We start from the raw sequence: 11794 nt of genomic DNA, 5'->3' as shown, positions 1-11794 counted from the left end.
AGTAGCATGGCATAGTGGATAGAGCACAGGCCTGAGAGTCAGAAGGTCATGGGTTCTAATCCATCTAATCCAGCTCCATGACTTTTCTGCTGTGTGACCTAGGGCAAGTCACTTCATTTTTCTATGCTTCAGTTACCTCATCTGGAAAATGGGGATTGAGACTGTGAGCCCTATGTGGGACAGGGACTATGGCCCAATTTGCTGGTACCTGCCCCAACACTAAGAATAGTGCCTGGCACACAGTAAGTGCTTAAAAAATACCATTATTATTACTATTATTAGCTTGCTGATATAGTGGAGGCCACAAGGATTTCTTCTAACACCAAAAAGACAAAGAATGGCCATTCTTGCCCCTTTGCACCCCCAAACCTCCCCAAAATACAGTGAACTAATAATTGTAGTGACTCAAATGCCCCAAATCATCCTTTGGAGTCATCAAAAACACTTAGAAGAATCTCCATAGACAGAAAAATCTTATTTCCAAAGGGCAAACCGGATCGGGGTGCAGCATATTCCAAAGTAAGGAATTGGAGAAGGTACACATCAACACCCCCAAAATCAGAACATTTCTGCTTGCCAGCATTTTCCTCCTTCCCTTAGGGCTAGTGAGGCCAGATGTTTTCTTTAAGGAATACAGATTTACAAAGGACATTTTTGTCTTTTTTTTGGAATATCACATTCTTCAGGAATTAGATCAGGAGAGAGATGGATGCATCACTGAACTTTCTTTCCAGAGCTCACATTTCCACTGCTACATAACATATGACTGATTCCTCTAGCGGCTCAATCACCCAATCATCAGCACAAACTACTACTTCCTAGGCTTTTCAAGGTTATCTAGCATTTTTGTCCTACCTTCTCTCTCTGTGGTCATTTCCCACTAACAGCTCTACCTCACCTCTGCAATATAGCCAGGCAAATCTATTTGCTGTTCTTAGTGTATAATCTTCCATCTTTCCCCTGTTTCATTATTCAACATAAGCAACCCCTTCACACCTTCCCTTCACCATCCTGCATCCCCCCTGATTCTTTAGTATGATTTAAACATTCTAAGCTATTTTGTCCTAGTCAATCTTCAGGAGCTATTTATCTATATTATATATCTACATTTGCTTATCCATTCTTCTAGTTTGTAAGCTCTTTGAAGGGAGGAACTGAACCTGGCCAAAATTCTATAAACATCACCGTCTCCTGGACAGTGACATGTACCCTGTAAAAAATCAGCAAGTCATTGGTTGATGGTGATGATAAAGGCTTGAGGAACACAAGAAGAATTCTGTATGAAAGAATAAACCTTAAAAATTTTAATATTTTTCATTTCCTGGTCAATGTTTAAAAAACCAATACAGGTTCATCCTTAGAATAAACAAATGCAACTACTCCTCCGTGATACGTCCTATGATAACTACAGGTCTACCCCACTCACCCCCCACAATCTTAAGAGCTCTCTTTTGAAATCTTACCTTGTTCAATTTCTCAGTGAGTTAAAGGGTAAACAATAAGCAGGGTAAAACTGAATTGCAGTATCTAGATTTCAGAGCATCCGTTCCCTCGTTTCCACTTGAAAGCCTGAAGGTGCAGCCACCAACATTCACAACCAAGCTCTGTGGCCTGTCTTCATCAAGACTTGTCATCTTCTTGGAGAGGTTCAATAGTAGATAAAAGCTGCTGAAAGGTGGGACGCTTTTCTGGATGCTACTTGGAAACAAAAACCAATAGTTTTGTCACTAGATTGTTTCTAAACAATAATATAGTCAGTAATATTGTTATAATATGCTCAGGCTGACAGAGGGAAAAATAATGATAATGACTTTTTATGGTATTTAAGTGTTTTTACTATGTGCCAAGCATTGTACCATGAGTTGGGTAATACAAGATAATCATGTCTCAGATAATGTGACCCAGTCTCTGTGCCACACTGGGCTCACAGTCTAAGTAGGAGGGAGTAGGATTTAATCCCCATTTGCAGCTGAAGACACTGAGGCTCAGAGAAGTTAAGTGACTTGTCCAATGTCACCTAGCAGACAAGTGGGGGAACCAAGATTAGAACCTAGGTCCTTTGATTCCCAAGCCCATGCTCTTTTCCCGAGGCCACACTGCTTCCCAGTGACCACGGCTGCGCTGCTGGAAAACATTTCCACTGCTCCAGGGATATAACTGTACAACTGCATGCAGGTTGCTGATGCTGGCATTTTGGGAAGTGAAGGAGCTGAGAAGCTGTAGCATAACTCTATGGTGGTGCATCTCCTCAGAATCTGTGCTTACTGTGGCCCGCCACAATAGGAGGAGGACAATGAGTCAGATTCGGGGCAGGAATCTACATCTTAAAAACCGGACTGCAAAGCTTTAGTGAGTTCCATCGATGTTCTCTGTCAGTATCAATTCAGCAATGCCACCTGGAGTCCAGAGCGGGGCCCAGGACCACACCGCTACAACTTAATACCATGAAGCCACGGGTCTTCCGGAGTGAAATAAATCTGACTCCCAGCTCCGTTACACAGCCCACTTTATCTGGGCTGGCTTCCTGATAGGAAACACTGCTGTATGAGACAAGTGAGAGCCTCATGTTGCTATCTTTCCTGCTACCACGCTGGTCCAGTCCTGATATTCTTACCTCTGCTACCCAACTTTCTCAGACCTGGTGGAAAACCTGATGGGGCGGGAGTGAGTGGCGGAGCAGTGATGTTGCAGCAGTGGTGATGCGGAGCTGGAGTCAAGATGCTCTAGTGTTGAAGGGGGCTCCTCACCATTCCCTGAGCCAGCCTAGGGCCCTGTTTGGCCTCTCTGGACTGCCCTAGCCCTTCACCCCTAGCCCCGATTCAGGGATAAAACAGGGTTAGTTCTTTCAGACCCCAGGATTGGAGAATTCCACAGCTTCCATTTCAGGGGAAAAATAATACAGCGTCACAGGGCTTTGCTTTATATTTAGGTTGGATCTTGTCTCAAGTCATCAAAAGGTTCCAACCAACTTTATCTACCAGAAAACAACCCTACTCTACTGGGGAGGGGGTCTAAGGAAAAGAGGCGTTTCGTGGCACATGGCAGAAGGGTCGGGACCACCTATAACAAGACGGTTAGAGCATCGCGTCTCCCTGAGAATCCCCCGAAACCAATAAATCCGATCAAATGTACACGGGCACTTGCCTCACGCCAGCAGCTGTGCATGATCCGATAGATGCTGTCGGAAGCTAACTGCGGTCGGTAGAGCCGATAACCTTGGGAGACCTTCTCCACTACCTGGGTGTTGTCGTAGAGCTCGTAGGGTTGTTTCCCCAGGCTGAAAACCTCCCACATCAGGATCCCTGTAACAAAGACCCCCGGGTGGATGTTCAGCATTAAAAGAAAAGCCAAACAATAAGGAATGTGAAATGCACTTCGTATACTGAAGTCAGATTTTCATCATTTAAGTGAATCTGATGATAATGACTGTGGTATTTATTAAGCACTTACTATATGCCAAGCACTGTACAGAGCGCTGGGGTAGATACAAGATAATCAGGTCGCACATGGGACTCATAATCTAAGTGGGAGGGAGGACAGGTATTGAATCCCCATTTTGCAGATGGGGAAACTGAGGCACAGAGATGTTAAGTGACTTGCCCAAGGTCACACAGCAGGGAGTGGCAGAACTGGAATTAGAACCCAGATCATCTGACTCCCAGGCCCATGTTCCTTCCGCTAGGTCATGCTGTTTCACCCAGAAATATCAGTTATCTAGAACGTAAGCTTGTTGTGGGCAGGGAATGTGTCTGTTTATTGCTATATCATACTCTCCCAAGCGCTTAGTACAGTGATTTGCACACAGTTAAGTCCTCAGTAAATACGACCGATAGAATGAATTTTATATGCCAAACTCAAAAGCTCCTCCACCGAGTTTGCCTTCGGTAGGGATTTTCTTCAAGGCAGAAGGGCCTGACAGGACAGATGATCTTTCACCCATCAAGGAGAAAATTCAAGCCTGCCTCCTCCTATCTCCTTAGGTCCTCCATGTCTTTTCTTGCAAGGTGTCTAAAGATGGTCTTTGCATTTGGACAACTGCAATTTGGTTTTTAGCTTATTTGTGCAATTTTTAGCTTAGCCCCACTACGGCCTCTAGCTTGTCTAAACAAGTTACTAATTTGGTCTTGCCAAATTCCTGCTTGATGGCAAGGTACAGCTACTGCTGCTCCTTAACACTTCTCTACTAATGAGATCATTTGAAATTTTGGAAGTGGTGCTATTTTGTTTTTCATAAAGAAAATGGATCATTTCCTATTAATGCAGCCATGAAAATGGGTTCAAAATTTTTACCCAGTCTAGGAAGGACTTATTACAGGTTCTGATATTCAACTGGTGTGAACGGTTACTCGGCGTGCCTCTCTACAGGGCTATTCTAAAGCATTTTTACATGGACAAATTCAATGTAACATTCCAGTCTCTGTCCCCTAGTATTCCTGGCCAGTCTGGTACTGAATAACAGATATCAATGGAAGTTGTAGAAAAGGGGGTGAAGTATTACATCAAAATTACTATATCACAAAATCATTCACTGACCGACACTTAACGATTTAAGATTCACCGGATGATTTTAATCCACACTTACAACACGGATGTGCCTTTCCTTAGCTTAAGACAGGAGAGTGGGGTGGGGAGACAGGGGGACAGATGATGAACCTGAATATTTGTTAATGGGCCAGGCTGGGTTTTATTTTTCCAGCTAGCCAACAGAAACACAAATTCTTATAATTGCACTCCGGTATTCCGTTCGATTTTAATTTATTCATTGGCTTTGTGATAGCTTTTTTCCTTTTACTTCACTGGCTTGATAAGGACTGAAAACATACTGCCTCATTGTAATTCCGAGGGTAGAAGGACCCGTAATAAAGCACACACAACAGCCATTTCAGAGAAGCTAACCTTTTCTCACAGTCTGGAACAATTTTTCAATAAATTCTCCTTTGGGTAATGAGACAAAATATGGATTTTCACAAGAAAAAGAGATTAACTGAAGCCGGAGAGGGGCTAAATGGAAATCACAAAAATGCTGCACATCTCCCCATTTTGCCACAGCAGAATCTCAGGGTCATAATTCTAGGAAAAGTGAAGCAATTTGAAATCTGGGCTGAAATATGTCCGCATCACTTCTAAATCCTGGCAAGTATCCAGCAGGATATACATTCTCTACCATGTCATTACCATCGTGATGTACAACCCAAGAATGCAAACTCATTTAGGTCCATCCCTTGCCTGTCACTTCCCGGGTCACTCAGACTATTTATTTTCGCTTTGCAAATGGGGAAGGACTTGGGTTTGAGGACTGTATTTATTTTGGGATTTGGCCTATGAAATATTTGCAGTATGCCGTCCATCGGCGTTCTTACCAAAGGCCCACACGTCTGACTTGCTGCTGTATTTGGAGTAGTGAAAAACCTCGGGTGCGGACCACCTGACAGGAAACTTAGTTCCTACAGAGCTGACATACTGGTCGTCCAGAACATACCTGGAAGGGAAGGACAGGGTTTGGTCACTACACAATGAACTGACAAGTGCAACTCCCACCCATAACAGTCACTATCTGCCCTGCTTGTGCGAAGTAATGAACTGACACCATACGGAATGGAAGGGAGGGGCAAATTGTGTCCTTTTTCAGGGCGGACAAATATCTGAAGCCAGCCCCGCTGACAAGCCCCGCAGACCCTTGACCTGTGCCAAGGATTAGTAATCATCGAAGTAACGGTATGTATTAAGCACCCTTTGGGTGTAATTCACTGTACTAAGGCTTTGGATGTAGATTGATTGTATTTAAGAACAGCTTTCAGTAAAGGATCTGTTCCAATATGCTACTGCCATAATAACAAAAAAGAGTTAATGTGCAGTAGATCTCCAAGTGTAACACTTGATGCAGTCTCAGGTAGTAGCCATAACCAATAAGTGGGGAGAAGTAGCTTGGTCCAATGGATAGAGCACGAATCTGGGAATCAGAAAGACCTGAGTTCTAATCCCGACTTCACTTGTCTGATATGTGACCTGAGTGCAAGTCACTTAATTTCTCTGGGCCTCAGTCACCTCATCTGTAAAATGGGGATTAAGACTGTGAGCCCCATATGGGACATGGATTGGGTCCAACCCGACTAGCCTGTGTCTAGCCCAGAACTGCATAGTGCCTGGCACACAGCAAGTGTTTAACAAATACAATTAAAAAAAAAAACAGAGCAGAGAAAGCTTTCAAAGATTACTGTTAGGATCCTTCGGGTTGTGTGATTTTGAGTTATTTAAATTTGGAACTATTTTTTTTATGAAAAAACTCAACAGATGAAGTTTATTCTGTTAGGCCTCACTTGTTATTACTCCTCAGTGCAGAGGCATTTGAGGTGATTTATAAATAAAACGCAATACGGCCTCCTTAATATGATTTTTCCATGAACTAGCTATAAAGAATTTCTTATTAGCTTTTGGGAGAAAACATACAACTATAGAATCAGAACATTAGAAGGGAAGTCTGAATAAGCAGATGCTTCTTAAGAAGGTTTTCAGTGCTATTATAAAGACTGGAAAAACTAGTTTAGCAGAGACAAAGATTTCCAAATTAGTTTTTCACTGTAGCTTTTCCCTAATATTCTGTATTTTGTTATATTTTATTTTGTGGATAAAAAAACAACCTAGGATTTTTCCCATTCTCAGGGTATGAGAATAATGAACCAAAGCAACTTAACTGCTGTTTAAAAGTCACCTTAAAATCTTACAATTTTTGTAGGAAATTTTCAAATTATATCTAAAAATGGAAGTTTCTTCTAAATCCAAACCATTACATGGGTTACTTATAAACACTTATCTCACACACATGAAACAGGTACAAAATTTCAGTGACCTGCCTGTTGAACAGTTCCAAAATTTAACATTTAGAGGATTTGTAAAAGAGGAAAGTTTACAGCAGGCAGTGACCATGCTTTGTACTTGTTCTCTACTTTCTCAAGCACTTGGTACTCATGGATGATCAACACCATTATTTCTACTACTGAGGTAGGTTTGGCCAATGCCGTTGCTAACAGCACTAGGTTGAATTTAAGGATATCTTAAAGTTCCCTTCTCCCCTGTAATTCCATTTTAATCTTGCGCTGTGTCAGGCACGCAAGGCAAAAAGTCAGCATAATTGAAACTACATTTTTGGCCTACTTTAGAAAATTACAGGTTTGGAAAAAACACATTGTTCTTTTATCTGTTAACTCACAAATATGAAACCTGCATTCTTAACTTCCTGCACACACATACAAAAAGAAATTACCCTACAGTTTAAACAACCTTAGGGTTGGGAACCCAAGCGATGAAAGATGGGAAGGCAGGAAATTCACAACTAAAGTAAACATTCTGTCCTTACTCCTACAGCCGAAGACAAAGGAAAAAATGTTTCCAATAGTAGGATTTACTAGTAAAGTGGTTAACGTCAACAATATTATCTCAAAAGGTCAGTCTCACACCCTACTTAGGGCTATGGAAAACTTTATGGAATGAAGAAGAAAATTTTCATAGCCTACTTGTGCAACAGAAAGAGGCCTTTCTTACTTGGTTTAAGGTAAAAAATGTCATTCAGCAAAGACATCTTATTTAAATCCTATTTTTTGGATGATTCTTTATAAAATAATACTTCTCTTTGATAAACATACAACATGTACTCAGAAATGATTTTCCAGCCCTTAACGCTCCACATCAACACTTTACAAATCACCACAATTAACAATAGCAACTGAGCTCTGAGTAGATGGAAAACACTAAAGCACTTATCAAATATAGAAAATTCATGCCACTATCCCTAACCTCAAGGAGTTTATGGAAAAATGGGAAGACAAGTACAATCTGAAAGTTATACTCAAGTGCTAGGAATTCTTGAACGTAGAAAAAAGGACAAACACAAGAAGAAAATAAATAATTGATTGAAAAAGATGATCCACAGGGGTGAGGAGGTGGTAACAGTGCCATGACCAGTAGAGTAGGGGGATTAATCAGTGACTGCCTCATTGGAAGGCGACTTTTTTGAAGGGCTTTGAAGAAAGGGAAAAATGTGATTTCATGAGGCTGTAGGGGGAAGGCAAACCAGGTATGGAATGGAATGAGGTCAGAGGTGGGACAGTTGACAGTGTGAGGGATGACTGCATGGGAATAACATCTTAGTGGGGAACAAAGGAAGCAAAATACAAGGGAACCGGCTGATGGAGAGCCTTAAAACCAATGATCAAGATTATGGGTTTTATGCGAGAGGCAATGGAGAACTATTAGAGGATTCTAAGGAGTTATGGGCTCTGTTTGGCATTTCTGAAAGATGATCTACACAGCTTTATGTCAAAGACTTTGAGAAGAGTGATGCTTAGAGGAAAGGATGCTAGTAAATAGACTATTACAGTAATCCAGGTGGAATAAGATTAGGATTTGTACCAGGTTGAATTCCATAGTCCAATGTCTTTAGAGGCCTACCCTGAACAGTGAACTTACCGTGTCATCCCAAAATCAGTTACTTTCACAGTCAGATCACCGTCAACCAAGCAATTCCTAGCAGCCTTGAGATGAGAAAAGAAAATGGGATGAATGCTAACATAAAAGAGAACTGAATGATTTACTTCGGTTCCTTATCAAGAGGCAGAGTGTTCATTTAGAAACCAAACTGCCAAGTGTCTGAATACTTTATCTTTCTTACTTATGGTTTTCAATTCTTTATTCCTCACATCAATCTCTTTCATCCTTAAACCCGAAACCTAAGTGAATACTCTCAATTCACTCAACCCAATCATGAGCCACTAAACTCATCATCAGTCCCACCATCAGATTAGTAATTAGTCTTAGAGAAAAGAGGAATACATTTTGGCTCTCGGGGTAGCAGTCAGTGGCCATAAAGCAATCATGGACCTAATGGATGCTTATGACTTTAAAAGACTAATGGCCCTCCAAAAAGTGAGTTTACTCCCTTCTCAATGACAGAATCTGCTCCACTATAAGCTAAATGAAATGAGGAAGGACAAGTCAAAGTGATTCATTCGAAATGTAGTCCAGAACATTCTCTACAGCTAGATTTCCAATCAAATACACTCAAAAAAGTGTATATGCCTCTAGGTTTTATAGTTGCAGTTTATATCAAATGAGTAGTTGGCACAAGGCATTTCCTTGAGGAATAAATGACTGGTTAGAATTAAAGATTCTCAACGAGTGCTAAATTAGAACAAATTCTTTCCTCCCCATCTGCTTTTGTTAATTCCCCAGTACAACACCAGGCTGCTTTATAGCCACCTACTCCCCTTTCATTCCTTGAACACAAAACACTTTGCTTACCAAGTCTCGGTGTAGGAACTGAAGGTTCTCTAAGAAGGCCATACCTTCACAGACGTTATGGCACATTTCCAGCAGCTGAATGGGTTGGAGTTCCTTTCCGTGGCATTTTAAATAAGTAAGCAAACAGCCATTAGGGATGTATTCAGTCACTATATAGATGGGATATCTCCTGGTGCACACTCCATAGAGTTTAACGAGCTTGGGATGACTAAGTTTCCTGGAACGAAACATTCTATTCAATTTGAATTTTGAATTCCTTCTCGTATTTCCCCGTTACTTTAAAAAATAATGATGGTGAGCACTTACTATATGCCCTAGGCACACTTAATTAAATCCAGGGTAGAAATAAGATAACAAAATCAGATCAAGTCCCCATCCTATTTCCACAAGACTCAATCTTCGATGGAGAGAGAACAGGTATTCTATCCCTATTTTACAGATGGGGAACCTGAAACGCAGAGCAGTTAGGTGACTTCCCGAAGTCATACAGCAGGCAGGTGGCAGAGCTATAATCTACGTCTCCTGATTTCCAGTCTCGTCCTCTCTACCCTAGCCTAAGATGCCTTCCGAGATGTTGTCTTGGCATCACCCTAATATTAAGAGGCTTTGACTCCTCTCCCCTCCCATCTTGGAGAGAGAAAGAGAGAAAAGGAGTGTCCATCTTGGTCAGAAAGCACAAGTACTCAAGAAGAATGGAGCTCTTTACAGAATACTCTAATTCATATACAGGGCAATTAGAGACAGTGGCCCTTTAAAGCGACTGTGGTCATTAAATGTACCTTTTATACTTATGAGTATTGACTTAATATTTCCTCTAGATATGCAGACTATCCACTCCCATTATAACAAGCAGGGTTTTTAACTGCCTCTTCTTCCTCTCTCCTAGTCCAAATATAAGGTGCTGACTGTAATAGTTCTAGACGTGTATCCACATTTCTAAAGACCCAGTTAGCCCAATATAACTTCTCAAACGGAAGGGTAGCAGTGGATCTGGACTTGACTGCTGCCAAAAGGGATGTCAGTGCCAATAGGTATTAACTCCCTGGGGGTGATACAGGCAACTGCGGTTATGCGATGCCAGCTCCAGGCGAGAGACGCCGTCATTTTTGCCACTGCAGATTTCTCGGCTGGATTTCTAGCCTCCAACATCCCAGGTCTCTGACAAAACCCCCGTGATTCCAAGCAGGAATGTGAAAAGACACCAAATTGGGTCTACTCCCATTAGTAGCAGTAATAGTATTTACTAAGTATTTATTGTCCACAGCACTATGTTAAGCACTATGAGAGAATAGAGATGGGAATTTGATATGGTCCCTGTCCCTCGGTGGGCTTAGAACTCCATTCTGCCTGAAAACTCCATCTTCTTTTGGCCCGGAGACTTCAAACATAGGACACTATAATGGCAGGGTCAGCGAAGTGTGCTACTGACTGACAAAAGAAACACTCACCTCAAAGTTCAACCCCATGACAGCTTTGGTATGGGAACAGTATTGAAACCCTTTGAAGGCTAGGATTTAAAACTTCCCTTTTATTTAAAGATCTTTCCGGAGGCTTTAAGAACATGTCACGGAATATTCAAAAGTAAAATTAATTTATTAAAAAGGCATGAGAACATTCTGAAAAACTGAAAATCCAGTTATCACCCTGTCATAGCTCTGTAACCGATCTGTCAAACAGCTTCTCGCTCCACCAACATGGTGACCTTAGGGGGTTTATATCCCTTTCTTCCCTAAATCCCAAACCTCCCTGCATGACATGATTTATGAATTCCCAAGTACGCTCCACCGAGTTTTATAAAAAAGTGATGACTATGTTTCATGAAAAAAACAGGTTTCAAAATTTAAAATTTGAGATCTCAATCTGTTCATATTCTGAACAAGGGATAATCTCATAAATTAACCTTAAATCCCAGAGGTTTTCATGTATTTCTCTCTTTAGCCAAACAGTTTCACTTAACCTGGGATACTCACATCATGGTCTGGGCTTCCTGTATGAATTCGTCTTCTGACATTGCTCCTTCCTTAATCATTTTAACTGCGACATCATACTTCCCTTTCCACTTCCCCAAGTGCACCACTCCAAACTGTCCACAACCCAATTCCTTTATCAAGACAATCTCTTCTCGTTTCAGTTCCCAAACTCCTAGTTGGTAAAACAGATTCCCATTAGTGACCTTAGGGACCAGGAGGTAGATGCAAACAACATTCTAAGGAGAATCCTGGTGTTATTATTAGTAGTAATAATAAGAATTGTGGATTGTTAAGCACTTATGATGTGTTAAGCGCTGGGCTAGATACAAGATCATCAATCCAGACACAGTCCTTGTCCGACAGTGGGGCTCACAGTCTATGGGGGGGAAGAAAGAAAAGGTATTTCATCCCCATTCTGTAGGTGAAGCAAGTGAGGCATAGAGAAGTTGAGTGACTTGCCCAAGGTCATACAGCAGGCAAGTGGCAGGGTCCAGATTAGAATGTGGTCTAACGGAAAGAGCACAGGCCTG

At 41.5% G+C, this 11794-nt stretch overlaps 1 protein-coding gene across 1 annotated transcript in view; it reads right to left on the bottom strand.

The window, feature by feature from the left end:
• Nucleotides 1-1300: 1300 nt before the first annotated feature.
• BMX (BMX non-receptor tyrosine kinase) overlaps nt 1301-11794 on the bottom strand; it is a 33508-nt gene continuing 23014 nt past the window's right edge. Inside the window, exons 13-18 of the mRNA XM_029079754.2 lie at nt 11265-11436; nt 9295-9511; nt 8464-8528; nt 5361-5479; nt 3145-3302; nt 1301-1695 (exon numbers count right to left, since the gene is read on the bottom strand). Coding sequence (XP_028935587.1) covers nt 1621-1695; nt 3145-3302; nt 5361-5479; nt 8464-8528; nt 9295-9511; nt 11265-11436 — 806 coding nt within the window. The 3' untranslated portion in view covers nt 1301-1620. The remainder of the gene's footprint in view (nt 1696-3144; nt 3303-5360; nt 5480-8463; nt 8529-9294; nt 9512-11264; nt 11437-11794) is intronic.

The sequence above is a fragment of the Ornithorhynchus anatinus genome, chromosome 15 (assembly GCF_004115215.2).
Source record: "Ornithorhynchus anatinus isolate Pmale09 chromosome 15, mOrnAna1.pri.v4, whole genome shotgun sequence".
In the NCBI taxonomy this organism is placed as follows: Eukaryota; Metazoa; Chordata; class Mammalia; order Monotremata; family Ornithorhynchidae; genus Ornithorhynchus; species Ornithorhynchus anatinus.
This window is presented reverse-complemented; position numbering and strand designations above follow the sequence as displayed.